The sequence below is a fragment of the Urocitellus parryii genome, chromosome 9 (genome assembly GCF_045843805.1).
Source record: "Urocitellus parryii isolate mUroPar1 chromosome 9, mUroPar1.hap1, whole genome shotgun sequence".
NCBI classification, from domain to species: Eukaryota; Metazoa; Chordata; class Mammalia; order Rodentia; family Sciuridae; genus Urocitellus; species Urocitellus parryii.
The window spans coordinates 142026029-142047625 of record NC_135539.1 but is presented as its reverse complement, the minus strand read 5'-3'; the positions used below and the strand labels follow the sequence as shown (position 1 = coordinate 142047625).

Below are 21597 nucleotides of genomic sequence, written 5' to 3'. Positions count from 1 at the left end.
TGTAAGAAACAGTTCTTGGACATAACAACAATTTATATTACTTTTACACAGTAAATCTAAATGTCTACTTGAAAAAAATAGTATAATTCATTCTATAGCCAGTCCTAATTCTGTGCTTATTGTGTGCTTTCTCTTTCTCCTTTTCCTTTCACACTCACGGTCAAAGGTTAAACCTCCTAGCAAGTTCTCCCTTACTTTCCTAATTCTTCACCATCTATGATCCTCTGTTAAACAACAACTGCAACAATAATAACTCTGAACATGTACCCAGTTGATTAAAATCTTCTCTTAAAAAAAAAGTTTGCTGAAAACTAAAGAAATGAAGGCAACAGGAGGTTAAGGACACAAGGTATGGATTATACTTGTAACATCAAAAATTTTTTTGAGAGATAGGGAAAGAGAAAGGATTAAACAAACAATGGCATTATTGCTGTTGCATGCTCAGCATACAATGGAAGAGGTAGGTATTCTCTGATTTAGAGATAAGGCAATGACATTCATTCAAGTTATGACTCTTTCAAAAGAAAACAAGCTGTGAACCTGGGATTCAGACAGAGGTCTGACTAAAGCTCAAGTAGTATGTACTTTCCATTAAGGCTTCCAGGAGATAGCCAAATAAATATGTTATCATCATCATTCCTAAGGATACAGTACAGGAAATAGATACCCCTACAAGGCACTGTAGGACCCAATGGATCTGGGATTCTGTGGAAGAGAGTGAGAAGACTGGTAGTCGAGGAAATGAAATGCAGACATGAAATCAGATATTTCTCAGGGAACCTGTGTCTGGATACAGAAGGTTTGAAAGGATGAAGGAAGTTCCTGACAGGGACAAATTGCTCTAGAGGTGGACTATTTGGGTTAAATTTGTGGCTCTGCCCCTCAACAGCTATCTGGCATTGTCAACATGATTTAAATTCTGTGCTTTAGTTTCTTCATCTGTAAAAATGGAATAACAGGGCTGGTGTTGTAGCTCAGTGGTAGAACACTTGCTTAGCATACCTGAGGCACTGGGTTCCCTAGCACCACATAAGAAAACTCAATAAACAAAATAAAGGTATGTGTCCATCTACACATAAAATTATTTTTAAAAAAATGGGATAACAATTTATCTAACTCGAAAGGTTGTTACACAAGGATTGCTAATTGGTAAGGCAATTAGCAAAAAGTCTGACACATACTAACCAATTCAATAAACATGCTTTCTTATTATCATTATGTCAACAATAACATTTTTATGTTTCACCTAGGGAGCAGTACTATCATTGTTCCTAATATGTATGCTGCTTTGTTTTTCTATACTAAAATTATAGGTAGAAGTAAAGTAGGTTGAGAGGTAACTAAAGTTTCTGAGATGAGCTAGACAGAATTCTAACGTACACTCCAAGCCTATGACTGACCATTTTTCTACCTAGTTATTTTCCTACAAAACTCTGCAATTTATTTTTAAAATATTTTTCTTTTATTAGTGCATTATAGTTATATATTATAATTGGGCTCATTATGACAAAATCATACACGCATGGAAATTCATTTACTTCATTTCAGTCCCTAGTGGCCGGCACCCACTTGTCCTCTCTTCCTCCCTCCCCCTATTCTCCTTCCTCTACACTACTGGTTTTCCTTTAATTTGTTTATTTATTTTTTAATTCTTGATTGGTTAAAGCTCTGCTATTTCTAAATTAAGTCCTTGGAGAATCATTTTACACTTGAGGCTCCACTCAGTAACTTATAACCAGTAAGAAATCGTTGTCTTTTTCTCATTCTCATAAATTTCTTAATGAACAAAAAAATTGAGAAAAGAAATAAGCTCCCTTGTTGCCCTCCACATAACATTATGAATCTCTCCTTCTCTTTTCAATCTTCCTTATCTGTATTGGAACTTAATTTCACTCCTAGAGTGGACAATGGTCATGGTAGTAATGGGTAGTAATGTCCAAGTAGATGAAAGGACACAGAATTCTAAGAACACTGAAGACAGAACTCACAACTACCTACCCTGTTTCATTTACCTTTAAACGGCATATCCCAGGCAAATAAAATCTTGATGAACAGAGGTATTTTTTCTCAATTTTGGGCTAAGCACAACTGAATGAAAGAAAGTGAAATACAACTAGTGCTGCACCATTTTTTTTTTTCCTTGAGGAAAGTATAGAGAAAGAGGTGATGACAGATCTAAGGGACTATGATATTGTAGTATTCAGAGGTTTATCTAACCCAAGTTGCTGATGCGTCTCGTAGAGTTTATCTGGGTAAATATTCTCTTAAAATTCAAACACCTGATTAACAAATACCTATAAAATTAATTTTCCCCTTTTTGTATTTACTTAGTGAATGAAAAAAAAAAGATACAAACTGGCATCTGCCTTTTCATTCCAAAAAATATGTATATAGGGCTGGGGTTGCAGCTCAGTGGTAGAACACTTCCCTAGCATGTGTGAGACACTGGGTTCAATTCTCAGCACCACATATAAATAAATATATAAAAGGTCCATCGGCAGCTAAAAATATATATTAAAAATATGTAAATATTTCACAATTGTTTCTGTTACGTATATTACCTTGCTGATTCTATTTCATAACCCACTGTTATATATTATACATTTCTTTTCTCCACTAAGGAACTGCAATATATGAGTGAAGACAGTAGTTTATAAACCACAAGTTTCTTATTCATTATGCCATAAATTATTATATAAATGATAATTCCTTGAAAAAAAATGCAGCCTTTTAACTATATAGCATCTAATAGATAGCTGACAGCTACAAGAACAAAGCAATTTAGGATAAAAATGAGTATGTGGAGTGGGAAGATGTCTGGGAAAATAACCTGCATTCATCGATTCAAGCCTGTTGAACACAGAAAGTAAAGGCTTTTGGCAGCCAATATTTATTATTATTACTTAAGGGCTAATCTGCAGATCACACAGCAATAAACAGCCTTTAGAGAGATTACATGGTCCAAGTAAAATTAAGAGCTTATCCTTTATTATAAGCTAATAAATAGTCTTCTTCATTCACTGAAAGAAAAAGGATATCTGAATACTTAAAAACATAAACCTCAAAAAAATTACATACCCAAATGGGGGCTGGAGGATCTGATTTTCTCATAAGAATTCATGAGTAGAAGCTATAAACTCTAGCTAACCAGCTACGATTCCTCCACATCCTACAAATCGCAGGCATTTCAAAAAGGCTCCTTTAAGACTTATAGACATCAATTATTCCCTAATGGCATCCCAAGTAAAAACAGGAGGCCAACAATTGGTATGCTGGCATGGTACCAAAGGCTCTGTGAATTTTGAACAGAGCAGGGAAAAGACTGACTATTTTGAGAACTAGGTTCCTAATGACTAAAGGTAGATTAGTCAAATCTGTTCAAGTAATAAGGGCAGGGTGGAAAAAAATGTCCTTGTCATTATGATTCCTTTGGTATTTATGGTAATAAACATGAATCACGATGAACTCACTAGCTATTAAATGCAGAGGTCATAAGTGCTTCCATAGGCTTTCCACAGGAATTCACCATTAATTAGCTGGATCATTATTTGAAAGTGTTACCGAATTATCTTAGCATTTGTGCAGCCATTCACTCCAAAATTGGTCATTCCCAGCTGAGGGCAGTTAATGCCTTAACAAACTGGTCATTAACTTCAGTAACTGATTTTGTGGGAATTATTGCACTTATAAAGTACATTCAAGAGTTTATAAGAAAAAAATTGCCTTTTTTTTTTTTTTTAAAGAAATTTACAGCTGTAGTTCAGCTGGAGCAGCTAAAGGAGGGAAAAAACACCCAACTCTCTGGGCTATTCTCATGATCGATTTTCTGCCAATTAAAGGGCAAAATACATACTGATTGGTTTTGAATTTTAAAATGTCTTCAGTTTTTTCATCTCCAAAGTGATTAGTAAAAACACCATTTACCTACTAATTTTGTAAGACACTTGAGATTTTCCATTCACAGTTCAGTCAAGCAGAAATATGAGTTTTGAGCACCAGAACTCAAAGCCAAATTTCCGCTTCTGAAGCAAACCCTGCCCAACACTTTGTGAAAACAGAGTGAGAACACAAGTTATGGACCACATTATTAGCCAGATTCTTATTCCCTTCTACACCCCATGTCTTTGTTCAAAGTAGAACACTCCCTTTGAAGTCACAAGGGCTCCATGCAAAGATAAGAGAAGTGGGAATATAAGCACACCTCTGTTAGAACAGAGCAGCCTTAAGGTGATATACTGCTGGAAACCTACATGAACACAACATGCTTCAAAAAATCACACGTCTTTAGATTTACTGTGGTATTAAAGCTCTTAAAGTCCTATGAATACAGAACAATGAAAATGCCATAGGCTAAAACCACTGCTTAAAAGACAGTTGCAACAATTATTTGATCATAAATACTCTCCATATCAAAATACTAAAAAAATACCGAATGTATTTCAGAACATCCCCAAGTCATGTTTCTACATAACGAAACCAAATTTATCATGGCATATGCTGCAAATACAAAATTAGTACAATCAGACAGCTTTAGTTTACATTGCAATTTGGACAAAACAGTTTTCAAGATTTCAACTATGCCGAATGGTCTTGTTTTATTGTCAATAGCAAGTCTAATAAAGATTTGAGATGAACAGATAAAAACCAACAGCTTTTACACAAAAATGGGAAAAATGACAGGATCTTTAAGTTACGATGATTAGTAACATAAACAAGTATAACAATAATTTTGGGATAAATGATTTTTGTGCCCAATCATTTAACAGAATAAGAAACAAATTGTAAATCTACTATTAAGCTAAACAGCTCTCTACAGTAACAGCTGTTCACAAAATGAGTACTCTGATAGTCAACACTTCTGATGGATTTTCATTCTTTTTAAAGTGTACAACTGTGCTTTTAACTACGCAGCTTATTTTTCAATATGTCTTCAATTACTTTATTACCTTGTCTATGGAATTCTTTGATTACATCCAGAGGATATTACAAAAACTTATTTGTAATAAACTCTACAAAGTAAGCAGATTTGTGGTACAAATGATAAGGACCAAAATAAAACCCTTAACAATGAATGACTGCTTTCTAGCTTATAGGTCCACACCATGGACGTAATGTGCTTTGGTCAAATTTTACCATCTAAAAATGGAGACACCCCAGGCAATATTCACACACATAATATTGGAACCAGCTGGTGACAGAAGAATCTTAAGAAAAAAGGCTTCTTGATTTAATTGGGAAAACAGGAGGAAGCATAAATTTTACTACCATTAATAACTTCAAGAAATCTTGATATGACTCCACCTCACCCTGACGGCGGGACATATGCTTTTTGTTAAAGTGTTTGCCACATCTGACCCTTATTGTTTGCTCACTTGATCAGGTAAGAAAATGTAGGTTTATTTATAGGATAAATGAGGCCTATTAAAATTGAGAAACAGTGCAGTAGTCTATGAGAAGCTATTTTCCGAAACAGATGTGTGAAATTCCATAACAGTTTGGTAATAACCAGGCCAAACCAAGTTATTTAAAAAAAATCTACTCTTACATTTCTTAAAGACACCATCACAAAAGTAATCTCGTTTCAAAAAAAAAAAAAATGGAAAGCATCTTCTACTTGGAAAACATTATTCTGACCATATCTAAACAGTTTTTTTTTAAAAAAACTTGAAAATATTTACAAAGATAGCTCTTTCAAAAAATAAAGACAAGTTTTATTTCTTCATTTTATAATACTCTTGGTGAATTAAAATTAAGTCATATTAATGTATAAAGAAAAAAGTGAATTTAACTTGATGGGAGAATTACAAAAGTGTTCATGACTTAATTTTGTCAATTTTCTTTTAAGGACATATGACAGAATGGTCAAAGGAAATAACCCTTAATTTCTATGTGATCAAAGTTTAGAGTCCAATAGTATCTGTTCCAGTGATCTCTAACAATAAAGGAAATCAAACTTGTCTAAGCCGGAAAAAAATCCAACATTTATCACTTAACTCATGACCTGGACTGACTCCTTACATGCTGATGAAATCTTTCTACAGCCCTGTAAAATGCCCTAAAACCCAGATTACCTAAATGTAATCTAGACAACAATAAATCAGATGCCACTGTTACCTTCAAAACCAATTTGGGTCTACTCACAAAATATAGACACATTTATATCAATTTGGAACACCTTAGAAACTCTAATTTGTCTTCCAATGCATACAATATTGTCTAACATTACCCTTTTGAAAGGATTACATATGTGTATCCCTTTGAAATGATTACATATGAAATTTGTGAAGCTGGCTATCCTTTTGAAATGATTACATATGAAATTGTGAAGCAGGCTACCGAATCTGGGAATCACAATTTTTCTGCCATTACCCATGAAGTTAGTTTTTATACATACCAGCCATGTAAATTAATACTGACTTAAAATCCCTAAGTTCACGTAGATAAGAATTGGTATCAAGGTTTAAATTATGATTCAAGCCTTACTCTAGTAGAATTCATCTTCATTAACAATTATTACAATTATTATAAATATAAAAAAGCTTAGCCAAATCTATAGGTAGCACTATGGATTCCTCAAAAAATTTTTTTTATGGTACTGGGGATTGAACCCAGATTTGCTTAATCACTGAGCCACATCCCCAACCCTTTTCATTTTTTGAGATATGATCTCACTAAATTGCTTAGGACCTTATTTAGTTGCCAGATTGGCCTTGAACTTTCTGCCTTCTTGGTTCAGCTTCCTAAATCTTTGGGATTACAGACATGCACCACTCTGCCTGGCTTTGGATTCCCTAAATTTTAGGGAAAGACTCCTAACCACTTATAAGCAAGAGGAGGAGGAACCTAAGTCAGGGTGTCTGTGATACTGGGTTCTCCAGTTCTGGAGAATACAAAAAACAGTATGCTAATCTATGGTCCAACTAATTATGTAACTTAACAGTGCTTCTTATACTGCTTGTGGTAGAGGGCCAGTGTTTATTTTCCTCCCCAAAAAAGGGTTAAGGACTAATACTTGTGTGAATATAATTAAAATAAAATTAAACAAAAGGAAGTTCAATAATAGAAATCCAAAATTATTATTATTTCATTCAAGAGACAAAATCTTATTTGGTGAAATTGCTCTAGATATCTAAATGCTTACTTTCACTAGATTCTGGGCTTACTCACTACAGATCAGTTACAAACAGTAACAGTAGACTGAGCATTGGTCTATGGACCACATTTTGAATGCCACTAAAATAGCAGCCTCACTCAGCCATAAAGAAGAATGACTTTATGACATTTGCCAATAAATGAATAGATCTGGAGACTATCATCTCAATGAAATAAACCAATTCCAGAAAACCAAAGATCAAATGTTTTCACTGATATGTGGAAGCTATCCCCAATAAGGGGTTGGGGGAAAATAGAAGTTCAGTGGAGTTGACAATGGGGATTGAAGGGAAGGGAGTGGGGATGGGAAAAGGAAGTCAGTGGAATGAATCTGACATAACTTTCCTGTAAACATACATGAATGTACCACAGTGAATCTCTCCACTGAGCATATCCACAAGAAATTAATAAAAAAATAGGCAGAAAGATCAACATAGGGAAAGGAGCAGGGTGGGGAAAAGGAAAGGAGAGGTACTGGGGTCTGAACTAGAACATGATATATTTCATGTTTTTATTATTATGTCAAAATGGATTCTATTGCATATATAACTAAAATAACCAATAAAAAATTTAAAAAAATAGCAGGCTCTTGTCCTAAATCACACAATTCACTAAAGGGAACTTTATAAGTAAAATCAAGATGCTATTTTAATGTTTAAAATAAACCTCTATAACCAGGCTAGAAGTATGCAAAACTGTGACGAAAACTGCTTTCTGTGCTTCTGACGGGTCATTCTGAAACCATTAGCATCCTCTTTCCCTTCCTTTTCTTCCTTCTTATCATGGATTAACATTTGTGGAACTTTCTAGTTGTGAAACTAATACATGCAAACTCCTTAATTCTCAGAATAATCCTGTGAGACAGGCCCTATTTTATTCCTTTATTTTCTAACTGGACAAAAGGGCAGTGAAGATGGATTGATTTGCATAGTGCCACTGGCTAATAAAGGGTAAAGGAAGCCTCAAGCTTAGCTCTTTTTAAGTTTATTCCTTTCATTCATTCATCCATCTAACCACCCACCAATACTGAGAGGCTACAGTGTGTTCTGGGCATTGGGAATACAGAGTGCATAAAACTGATATAACTCTTTATTTCCATAGAGCTTATAGTCTCTGAGGCAGATGGCTGGTGGTGGTGCTAGGTGGGTGGTGCAGAGACAATAAACAAGATAGTTAAGTGAAATACATATTATATGGTGATCAAATACTATGGAAGAAAATAAAACAGGAAAAGGGAAAGAAGAGCATCAGGAACCAGGGTTTAAAATTTTAAATAGGGTAATCAGAGATGAAAGTCAAAACAGGTGAGGGAAAAGGCCATGCAAAAAGCTAGGGCAGAAGATCACAGACAGAAGGAACAGGAAGTATGAAAATCCTGAGGCAGGAAGAGTGCCTGTTAAGTTCAAGGAATAAAAAGCAAGGAGGCCAGAGTACCAGAAGATGACTATGTTAGTCACAGAGGTGAGGAGCCAGGGCAGACATATAAAACCTTGTGGTCTACTGTAAGGACTCTGTCTCTTCCACTAAGTGAGATGGAAAGTCACTGAGGATTTTGAGTGGAGAAAATTTTAGCTTAAATTTTAATAGGATCACTCTGTTTGCTGTGTTAATAAAAGACTGAAGGGCAAGAGTGGAAGCACAAAGATCAGTTAACATGCTACTTTACTAAATCAGGAAAGAGATGATGATGGCTGGTATCAGACAGGGAGCAGTTATATTTTGAATACAAAGCTGACTGGATTACCTGATAGATTAGATGTAGGGTAGAAGGAAAAGACAGGAGTCAAGGATAACTACCCCAATTTTGATCTAGTTAACTACAAAGATGAAGTTACCATTTAATGAGATGGGAAAGACTAAGAAAATAGTGGATTTGGGTTAGGGTCAGGTAGAGATCAAAAGCTTAATTATAGAACTTATTAAATCTCATCTGCTAATGAGGCCTCAAAAGGTGATAATGTTTGGAGTTAGGAAATCAGAAAGAAGGCTGGAATTATGTATCTTTTGGAATCATCAACACAGGCAGAGTATTTAAATGGGATGGACAAAGTCATCAAGGGAGTGAGAACAAGCAGATGACAAAGCCCTGAAGAATGCTTATGGATTGGGAAGATGAGGTGGAAGCAAAAGAGGAAACTGGGAAGAACTGGGTAGTAGATAGGAGGAGCACTATAAAAATACTGTGTCCTAGAAAACATATGAAAACAAGACAGGAGGAGGGAACTGTAGCAAATGCTGCTCACAGGTTGAGGAATATGAGCCTTGAGAACTGACTCTGGATTTAGCATTATGGAGGTCATGCGAACTCAACCAGAGTGGTGTGATGAGGCATGTGTGAAGGCCTGGGTGCAGATCTTTATGTGAGAGGATTCAAAAGTGTGGAGAAAAATGAGGGGTGGGGGGAGAAAAAGACAGGAGAGAGTTCAGGAAGGGGGAGAGCGAGGGAGACAGGAGAGAGAAGTGGGAGAGGGGTATGAATTCCTATGACTGGGGAGAAGGAGGCTGGTGACAGGAAGCGAAGATTTCTTTTGATGAGAGTTGAAATGGGAAGAAAATGAATGATAAGATAGCTGGAAGGTTAAAAAATGACACACATAATCATTAAGCTGAAAGAAACAATAGCATATTTGCAAGGTAATAGGAGAGTTTCCTTAGAGAGGGAAAAATAGTAATGTAGGACAGACAGAAGAACTGCCTAAGAGAGAACCTTAAACAGGAGAGGAAATTGGCTAGGCCCTGGGCAAGAGCAGGAGGAGCAAGTTCATCTACCACCCACCATAATGGGAAAGAAGGCACAGTGCAGCTCCAGGTGCAGGTAAGGAGGAGTTAACTGTGTCAATAGGAACTTGGGAGAAGCTCTCTGTTTCTATGTTCTCAGTAATATAGAAAGCAAGGTAATAAGCTTAGAAAGAGGGTGAGAACAGAGCTATTTTGACATGCTGAGAAGGTAGAGGAATGAAATTCTCACCTAGGAAAGGAGCAGAATAACCAGATGAAAAAAAAAACGTAGTATGATTGCTGGGCAGCATTAATTAATTTTCCCAGAATTTAATATTGATGCCTACCCTGTGTGCTCAGGATCTGCCATCTGATGCCACCCTCTCCTCTTTCACAAAGTGCCAGAATATTGGGAAAAATGCTTCTCACCAAGATGGAAGTGGCTTATTAACACTCATATGCTGACAGTGCAAGACAGGTAATATAACTAAATGTCTAAAATAAGAGAAGGAGGGTTATCCTGGAGGAATGGGAGGGTTTAGTCCTGCCTAGACATATTTTTTAGATATAAAACTAAAAAGTATACTTTAGCCAAACCAAACATGTCTTCTAGCTGGATGTTGAGTTGTTAATACTATTACCAGGAGTATTTGAATTTAATAGGCATTAAAAGCTTTAAAGGAATGTGCTAATGCACTGGCTTTCCAAGTATGGTCCTAGGATCCAGGAATGGGGGCTACAAAAATCACAACATTTTTAGAACAATACTGATACAATATTTTCCTAATTTTTAATTTCAAATATTTTCCTGTTTTTTAACTTTCAATCTCTCCTAAGCATACAACTGAGTTATCCAGGGGTTGCACAACATACACCAGCTATTGTCTAATAAGCTTGACTGATTTTTAAGAGATTTTCAGAGTGTGAAGTGGTGCCACCATTCTCACTATTGTTTTTGAAAAGTTATTTTTTATAAAATATTTACGTTAACAAAATATACATAAATATAAGTCCCCAGAAATAAAAGTTCTTTGAGGTCTTCAAACAATTTTAAGACTATAAAGGGGTTCTGAAACCAAAAGTTTTAAATTGAAGCTCTAACCAACTAAATCCCTATATAGTTACCTAACAGGGAAGACTTACAGATAGTAGAAAAATTGTGGAATGAGTCCCTGTAATTCATAGGTAGCTACTTAATCTCCCTAAACCATTAGGTTTGGTACCTATTCCATTTTTGTTTTAACTAATGTAAATATTCAAATATGTAGGATGAGACTTGTGTATTTTAAAAGTCTTATTTCTTTGAAATAACTTTCTTTGAAAACCAAGAGTCTTATTTCTTTGAATTTAACTTTCTTTGAAAACCAAGTTAATATTTTAAAAGTTGATGTGAAAATTCAACATTACTCAATTTAAAATGAGTATCAATATTGTTCACAAAAAATCCAGTGTAAATAAACTCATAATTGTCAGAAAATAGCATAGCAATGAAATGTGTCAGTTTATTAAGTATGCAGCACTCTGTAAAACACTGTCTCTGCCATTATGTGATGTTGAAGCTTTATATAAGAACCAATGTCATGATGAACTAGGCCCTTCAAAAGAACACATTTCAATTGGGCATTTATGCTTGCTTCTGTACTAACATTATCCCTGTTTTAGTCAGCTTCTTCACTGTTGTTAACTAAAAGGACCCAACCAGAACAACTGTAGAGGAGGAAAGGTTTATTTAGGGGCTGACTGTTTATTTAGGGCTAGCGCCATTCCTCAGGGCTAAAGTGAGGCTGAACACCATGGCCGAAGAGTGTGTCAGAGGGAAGCAGCTCGCATGGCTATCAGAGTGGAGAGCAAGGTCTCCATTTGCCAGATACAAATACATACATACCCAAAGCCATGCCCCAATTCTCACCTCCTCCAGCCACACCTACCACTTCAGTTCCTACTCAGTTAATCCCTATCCGGAGACTAAATCACTGATTAAGACTCTCATTTCTCCTGTGAACCTTCTTTCATTGCCTCACATTTGAGCTTTTACAGGACACCTCACATCTAAACCTTAACAATCCCAAGTGTGTCAATCAACCTTCAGCTCATGAAACATCCAGAACAAAGCAATTCGGAGCTTTAACAAAACATCTGTCTAGCACATCAGACAAAAAACTAAGAAAATGTAGGTTTTCAAGTTATATTTTAAACATAATCAGTACACACTCCAGGGTAATAAGAATACACTGTGACAGGAATTTTCTTGCCATCTCCTGCCCTAGGATACTCTGACATAAGGAAGCTCTCTTGAGACACATGAACGTCAAATGGTTTAAATATTTTTATAAGGGAATTTTTTTTGATAATCTGATTCTTAGATGAGAAAAAAACTTCACTTTTTAAAGAGTTAACACCCTAAAAAATCTGAACAGACTCTAACAATTATGTAAGTAAAGTCAAACTTCCTAAGTCTAACTTGATTTGCCTACACTCACATTTGCTAAAAATACCGGACATGATAGATCTTTCAGATGATAACATAAAGTTATCAGATGTAACAAACTGTGTCAAAATGCATAAATAATAAAACTGAGCCCACCTTGGACCCAAGCTGAGACATGAAGGGATGAATTATCCTTTTTAGGCACTTTTTATCCTGAACAATGCATCAACTTTAGATTTGGGATAAACTTGAGCTTGAGCTTCCCCTAGAGCTGAAAGGACGGCAATACACTAATAATGGACTAATGGAAAACATGGACTTATGGTGCCATCTAGTGGTGAAACATAGCATGACCACTGGTTCAGAGAACATCTCAGAATTCCAGGAATGACAAGAACAAAAAAAAAAGACAGATTACCAAGTCCAGAATACCTAATACTTGAACGTGCAGATGCCATTGCATGACAACAAGCCTCAAAAGCTTTCAGAGAACCGTGTCCTCACCTAAGGGATAAAATAAGGTGTCAGAAACTGAGCTATCTACTCATGAACTCTCAAACAGAATTTTGAAAAACTCAAAGGCAATTTAAAAAAAAATTGAGAAACAATTCAGTGTTTTATTGGAAAAACTTGAGATGTTTAAGTAGATCATAAAAAAACCAACCAAAATCTTTGAGCTGAAAAGTTTGCTAAATGAGATTAAAAATGTGATAACAGCAAAACAGATGAAAAAGAACAAAGAATCAGTAGAGTTAGAAGACAGACTATTTGAAAATAAACAGGGGAGGAAAAAGAAAACACACTGAAAAGAAGAAGGTCTATAAGAACTTTGCAATGGCATGAAAGGAGCAAATATTGGAGCTATTGGATTCAAGAGGGACTTGGGAATGCCAAAAGGTGAGAAATGTTATTCAAAGAGATAGTAACAGAAAATCTCCCAGTCTTAGAAAAGGATACAAATATTTGGATACAGGAAAGTCAAAGGTCACTAGTCAAGATTTATTTCAACAAAATGTGCCCTAAAAACATAATCAAGCCAGGTACGGTGGCATATGCCTATAATCCCATTGATGCAGGAGGCAGACGCAGAAGGATTTCATCAAGGCCAGTTTTAGTAAGTTAGCAAGGACTTAAGCAACTTAGCAAGATCCTGTCTCAAAATAAAAAAAAAAACAAAGGGTGGGCATGTAACTCCAGTACCAAAACAATACCACCACGAAAACACACACACACACACACACACACACACACACACACACACAAACATATAATCAAGCTCTTAAGTTAAATACAAAGAGATGATTCTTAACAAACAAACAAAAAACTGATTGCTGTGTACATATATTTTTTAAAACTTTTTTTAGTTGTAGATGGACACAATTCATTTATCTATCTATCTATTTATCTATTTATTTTTGGCACTAAGGATCAAATCCACTGCCTCACATATACTAGGCAAACTCTCTACCACTGAGCTACAGCCCTAGCCCCAAAGAGAGGATTCTTAAAGCAACACAAAAAGAAACCACATAAGGGTATCCCAATTCACCTGATAACAGACTTTTCAGCAGAAATCTTACAGACCAGGAAGAGTGGGATAAGAGTTTCAAAGTATGAGAGGAAAAGAAAAACAAAAAACTGCCAACTAAGAATACTATAGCCAGAAAATCTTTCAGAAATGAATGAGGAAAGATATTCCCAAATAAACAAAAGCTAAGACTGCATCTCCACCAGACTGGTCCTATAAGAAATGACACAGAGAATACTTCAAATTTAAAGGGAGAGTCACCAATGAATTAGAAAACATGGGATGGTACAGAAAATCTGAACAGACCAATAACAGACAATGAGATTGAAGCAGTAATAAAAGGACTCCCACCAAAGAAAACCCTAGGGCCACATGGCCTCACTGCTGAATTCTACTAACTATTTTATTTATTTATTTTTTTTTGGTGGTACTAGCATTGGACCCAGTGACTCTCTGCCACTGAGCCACATCCCTAGCCCTTATTTATTTATTTATTGACAGGGTCTCATTAAGTTGCTGAGGCTGGACTTGGACTGGCAATTTTCCTGCCTCTGCCTCCCAAATTGCTGGGATTACAGGCATGCACCACCATGTCTGGCTCTACCCAATATTTAAAGGACATAAATTCTTCTCAAATTATTCCAAAAAAGCGAAAAAAAAGACAATTCTTCAAAACTCATTCTATGAGGCCAAAACCTCAGAAAGACACCACAACAACAAAAAGAAAAAAGAAAAGAAAGAAAACTACTGGCCAATGTCCTTGATGAAAGTAGATGAAAAAATCCTCAACTAGCAAACCAAGTCCAATAGCACATTATACAGACTATTCACCATGATTATGTGGGATTCATCCTAGAAATTAAAGTATAGTCCAACATGTGCAAATCAATAAACATGATACTCCATCCATAGAATGAAACCCCATATGATTGTTACAGACACAAGAAAAACATTTGATAGAATACAACATACCTTCATGGTAGAAACTCTGAACAAATTAGGGATTGAAGGACTGCACCTCAATGTAATAATGGCCATATATAAAAAGACCAAAGCTAATATCATTCTGAATGAAGGAAAACTAAAAGCTGTTTAAGAACTGGAACAAGTCAAGGATGCCCACTTTCACCACTTTTATTCAACACAGTACTAGAAGTTCTAGCTACAGCAATTATGTAAGATAATGAAATAAAGGGCATCCAAGTTGGAAATGAGGAAAGCAAGTTGCTATCACTTGCAGATGGCATCATCTTATATAAATAAAACTCCAAAGACTCCTCCCCAAACTATTAGAATTAATAAATTCAACAAAGTTTCAGGATACAATATCAACATGCAAAAATTACTAGCACTCCTATGTACTAAAAGGGAAAAATGTAAAATAGAAAGTCAGAAAGCAATGCCATTTACAACAGCTACAAAACAAAAGATCAAAACCAGGAATAAATTTAACCAAAGAAGTAAACCTCCTCAATAAAACTATACAACATTCACAAAAGAAATTGAAGACATATATATGCACACTCAAATGGAAAGGAAACTCAACCTTATGAGTTTCCTGAAAACTTATCAAAAAAGATGTCCATTTCTGAATGTCTATTTTTTGTATTTTATGTATGTTGACAATAATTTCACATATTTATAATTCCCTCACATTTTCTGCATTATTTCATTTAACTCTTCCCTATTTATATGTATCATTATTATCCATTTACCGGACATAAGAAAACTGACATATATTAAGTAATTGCATGATATCGTATAGCTGGTATCTGAAGCCAATATTCAAAGTCACACAGCCTGACTCTACAATCCTATCTCTAATCAATATGCTCTGTGCTACCACGGTTACTAGATGAACCATGTGCATTAGGATTTATTCGCTGTAATGTCTCAGGATGTACTGTTTAAGAGATTCTGGTAATCCTAAAAACCCAGCTGAATTCAGATAAATTGAAAAATAATTTTCAGGATCATTTGGCTACTTGCTCATCAATGCTCCAGTTCTATTCCTTCGGGATAATTGCCCACTCCCTTGAAGTCAAGCATGGCCATATGATTTGCTTTTATCAACAGAATGTAAGTAAAAATGTTGTCACTTCTAAGTTGAAGCCTGTAAGAAGAGTTTGCAATTCTCCATATTACCTCTTTTCCCTTTCCCAGAAGTTATGGTTTGGATATGAGACCTCCTCACAAAAGCTCATGTGTGAGACAATGTAGGAATATTCAGAAGCAAAGTGATTCCATCATGAGAGATGTGACTTAATCAGGGAATTAATCCACTTGATGGATTAATAATTTGAATGGATTACTGCATGGTATCTGTAGGTAGGTGGGGAGTGGCTAGAGAAGTAGGTCACTGAGGGCATGCCCTTCGGGGTTACATTTTGTTCCTGGCTTCTCTCTCTCTCTCTGTATTTACTGGCTGCCATAATTGGAGCAGCTTTCCACCACAACACCTTTCTTCCAGGATGTATTCACTCATCTCAGATCCAGAATGATGGAGTTGGCTGACCATGGACTGAACCTCCAAAACCATGAGCCCAAAATGAACTTTCCTCCTCTAAGTTGTTCTTGTAAGGTATTTTGGTCACAGTGATGAAAAAGCTAATACCAAGCGCCTTGGTGGCCAAGAGGACCTATTATCCTAGGTCTTTGACAGATGTCATGGACTAGCACTCTGCTGTCATCCAGAATGGACAAAATATAAGCAAGATATAATTGTTTACTGTACTGTTACTGTGATATTAGTGTTACTTATTAATAATCATAGCCTCATCCTCTAACACATTTAATAGATATTTTTCTGGGAAATAATGAGTAAAAGGATTGTTTTGGGGACAAGATAAAACAAACATCTGTTAAATTTACAAAAATGGTTACGTTCCAAGAGTTCATACTGAATCAGTTACTGAAAATGAGCAAATTTCCCCCCGCCATAGGTTCATCTTATAAAGGAATGACAAAGCTTATTTAACCAATGATTTACATGGAAACAAGTAGAAAACCATAATTGTAATTACAGTCATTAAAAGAATATAAAATAAGCAGATATAAACTTACAGTTATTATGAAGTATAATTATATATGCAAACATGTAGACACTTTCAATTATTTTACAGAAGTTGAAGGTGTAGTTCTGTAGTATATCTTTTTTCAAAAGCTAAAGTAAAAGACATGAACATTTGAAAGAGCTTACCCAAAGTTGAAATCTGATGACTTGTGAGCAAGAATGAGATGGAAAAGAAGTGAGCATGATGACAGGAGTGAGTGTGGAACCTACCTTCTAGTTTTCAAGTAGGTTCAAAGTTGTCAGGAGTTCATGGTGAATACTAGTTACTCACATAACAAAAGGGCTGAGCTGAAATCAACTTCCTCTTTGCTTTTAATAATTATTCAAGTCACAACGTTGGTTTTTTTTCAGTTTTCTAGAAATTTTTCATGGGTGTTCATATGTGTACTGTTATTTGGCCATTAATCTATTTTACTTACCAAAGAAAAATAAATCAAGAATTTATTTAAAGCTAACTATAAAATGTCTCCCAATAATTTTGCTTTCAGTTTTTATAAATCAGCCTAAGAACAGAGATGAAAACTTTTAAGATCATCCATCTCTAGTTAGGTCATGAAGGGTTAGAACAATACCAACTTTTTACTCTCCCCAGTATATAAGAGCTGGTGCCCTAGGAATCCAAAATATTCCAAAGAAAATGATGAACAAACACTGTAAAAAAAAAAAGTGACTCCAAAAGAGGTAAAGGTTTTCAGATGTACTCACTCAAAGCTTCCTCATTTCCCTATTACTTGAAGAATACAAGATTATCACTTTTCAGTAATAGATTAAACTTGCTATATTTTATGTATTTGTTGAAAGATAAGCATTTTTCAACTTTTATTTACTTATTTGACAATATTTTAAGAGGTAAAGGTTAAGAAAAACTCCTGAGTTTTAAACTCATGCTTCTATCTGTCCACTGAACACCTTTGCCTCAGATGTCTCTAACATGTCTCACATTAAATTTATTACTGTCTTGCTCAAACCACCTCCTTCATACTCTTCTGTTCCTGGCACTAGTGTTCTTATAGTTGTTGATTTCATGATGTCTTTTTCCATCATTCCTACATCTAAACATTACCTATGGCATTCTCCCTGCCATATCTCTCTCTTCTGCCCTTTCCTTTTACTTCACACTCGACAATACTACCTCTGCTCTAATTGAGGTGTTTTTTTTGTTTTTTGTTTTTTTTGCTTCTTGTCTTATTTACTACAGCATGCTATTGATCTCATTTTCAGACTCTAGTTCTAGTCCACCCCACAGAATGTCAGACTAATTTTCTAGACTCAGTTCTGATTAAAACCCATCTGCGATGATGCCTACCATCAGCTATATTAAGTATAACTTTTCAGAGATGCTTGAAACTTTATATAATCTCACATGATGATGAGCATAAACCCATTTCAAGTCTATCTCTCACTTTTTACTGTCATATTCTATGCTAAAGTTGAAATGGCAACTTAAGCCATACTGACAAGTCATAATGACTTAGTTTTAATTATGCCTTAGGTAATGTTGATTGATTTATTTGAAATATTTTCTAAAGTCTCTCATTATTTTGTAAATATCACCCTATTAAAACAACTAATTTTTTGGTATACATTTCAGATGACACCTTATATGGCACACCCATACATTAATTTTCTTCCATTTGAATTCCAGTTATCTACAGGTTGAAAAACATTTATGGTTTAGCACTGTATTTGCCATGGTAGGTTATCAACATTTTACTAAATTAAATTGAATGTGCACACAGGAAAGTACAAATAAAGCTACCTTATTTATCAACTGAGGTTTAATATCTTATCAGAAGGGTATTTGTACTCATAGAAAGATGAATGAGCATGGGCTTATAAATGATGGTGGAATGTGATGATCATTATTATCCAAAATATATGTATGAAGATATGAATTGGTGTGAATATACTTTGTATACAACCAGAGATATGAAAAATTGTGTTCTATATGTATAATAAGAATTGTAATGCATTCCTCTGTCATATATATAAAAAGATTAATGAGCAACATTTATAGAATGCCTGCTTCAATATCAAATAATGATAATGATAATGATGATGTGGATAAGAAAAATGACAATAGCATCTAACATTTATTAGGAAATACTGTAAGTCAGGTCATAAGCACTCTGCATGCAATAGCTCATTTAAACTAAAGAACTCTAAGTTTTATATAATTATTATCCCTATTTTAGGAATGAAAAACCAAGTCACAAATAGTTTGGCTAACTTGCCCAAGGCCACATGGTTAGAAGTAATTAGTTACAATTCTAATATGAGTATGACTCCGGAAATTGAACTCTAAAAGAAAGAATATTGGACATTATACCGTATATCCCTGAATTTACTACCTGTTTAACAAATTATGAAATGAGTATCATGTGAGTAATTTCCCAAAAATCTTTCTTAAATCATTTGTTTTATCATATGTTATAAATCAAATGTTTCATAAAAGTAGAAGACTAGATATTGAATAAACTATAATAGAGTATGAATTCTTTCAGGACAATGACCATAACTTATTCATTTGCATGACTGTGAATCTGATCTAATATTTGGTACATAGTTACGTCAGTGTTATAGTCTGGGTGTGAGGTGTCCCCGAAAAGCTCATGTGTGAGACAATACAAAAAAGTTTAGAGGAGAAATGACTGGGTTACTAGAGCCTTAATCCAATCAGTGAAATGATCCCATGATGTAACTGAGTGGACACTAAAGGTAGGGTGTGGCTGGATGAGGTGGATCATTCAGGGCATGCCTTTGAGATATACATTTCGTATCTGGTGAGTGGAGTCTCTCTTTCTCTGCTGTCTGATCATCACATGAGCTGCTTCCCTCTGCCATGATGTTCTGTCTTACCTCAAGGCCTGAGGAATAGAGCCAGTTGTTGGGCTAAGACCTCAAATAAACTTTTCCTCTTCTACAATTGTTAGAGTCAGATCTTGTAGTCACAACAGCAAAAAAAGCTGACTAAATGGTCAGATTTATGATAAACTGTCATATGAATTCAATTCAAGGCCAATCAAATTTACTTTTAAAACTCCTTTCCCCAGATATCTATATTGCCTTGACTCCCTCAGAGGCAATTTTTGAAAGTATTCCTCAACAGATTATGTTCCAAAATGTATAACATTCTTTGAAATGCTTGAATATATGGAGAACAAATGGGTGAAATGTTGAATATATTGAATATATGGATGAAATGCTAAAAGACAAGTTAGAATTATTTGCTTTCTGGTTAAGAAAGACAATGGCATTTGCAGGAAGAGGAAAAAGCAAATGGACAGCCACTTAGGTATAGCAAAGTTTGTCTGGGAACTCTTAAGTGCCTCCGTATGACCATAATATAAAGGCAGAGAGTAGCAGAAGCCTCTGAAGACGGCTGTAGGTAGACTGTAAAAGTGTTTTAATGCTCTGCTAAGGCTAACCTTATGTTAAGAGCACCAAAGCATTAAGTCTTGAACCCATCCTTATTGAAGATATCTTGTTAGTAGCTAAAACAGAAAACTTAAGTACCTAAGTTAAATATTCAAAATAAATGAATCCTCCAATACAACATTTTTCTAATTCACGCTATACAAAAATACCCCTTTTAACTTAATGACAAAGAATTTCTGTAAATGTGTATGTTTGCAAGTAGTATCTGAAAAATATAGCAGAAAATATGAATTTAATTGATATCTGCTTTTTAAGACATCCTGAAGAGAAAAATCTATTTTCCTTTTTGTTTCCCTGGTAGCACTAATAATACACTTTCATTTTGGTTCAATATGGGCTAAAGAAACAAAAGAGTCAAAAGTTCCTATTTCATTTCATTCCACAATATCACAGAAATTCTGGCACAGATAATTTTTCATTTATTCTGCTTATTGTTTTATTCAGTTTCTAATCAAAGAACATATACAGAAATCTTTCTGTTCAGAGGCTTTTCTACATAGAACTCAGTTTCCCAATGATGTTGGGAATCCTAAGAAGTAGTCATTAATTCTTAAAAAGCATACCTAGGAGTGCAGTGAGTTTTGGAAGAAGTCCAACTTGTACCATCTTATTCCTCAGTCCTGTGTCAAAGGACAGGTTTAGTAAAAGCCGGAGGGTGATATTCAGGAGATCTTCATGTTCACAAGGTATCATTTTTACAAGTTTTTCAACAATATCCATTTCCACCTGAGTAAAATAATATGCAGTGAGGGTCTATTGCAAAATAGGATGAAAAAGATTACAAATAATTATTTTGGGGTTTAACCTAACATATCTCTATTTAAAAAATAGGTATGTATTAATCTTATATTTTCATTTCAATCTATGAACTTTCCTGATATCAAACGTTTAAAGAGAAAATTTAGAGTCCTACATCATCCCTTCTTTCCCTTATTTGACTGCATTAATTGATGGATTGAAAACACTCTGCCTAACTGAACACCACCCACTATGTACCAGGCCCTGTACCAGATCAAACAAGACCTCATCTTGGCCTTCAAGGATTCCTTGATCTAAAGAGTAGGTAAATAGAACAAACAATGAAGATGCAGTGTGATAAAAACTGAATGCACAAAGTGCTCCAGAAGCAACATGGAAGAAGCTACTAGTCCACCTAGAAGAAAAAAAATTGGCTTCAAATTTGGAACAAGTCTTAAAAAATGGGACAGAGTTTGTTCTCTGGTTGAGAAGAATGGCAATACAGGTTGAGAAAAAGCCAGT

At 35.1% G+C, this 21597-nt stretch overlaps 1 protein-coding gene across 3 annotated transcripts in view; it reads right to left on the bottom strand.

The window, feature by feature from the left end:
- Kifap3 (kinesin associated protein 3) overlaps positions 1–21597 on the bottom strand; it is a 138890-nt gene that overhangs the window by 67465 nt on the left and 49828 nt on the right. For all 3 annotated transcript variants that reach the window (XM_026405250.2, XM_026405251.2, XM_026405252.2), the window contains exon 10: positions 20901–21063. In XM_026405250.2, the coding sequence (XP_026261035.1) occupies positions 20901–21063 (163 nt within the window). The remainder of the gene's footprint in view (positions 1–20900; positions 21064–21597) is intronic.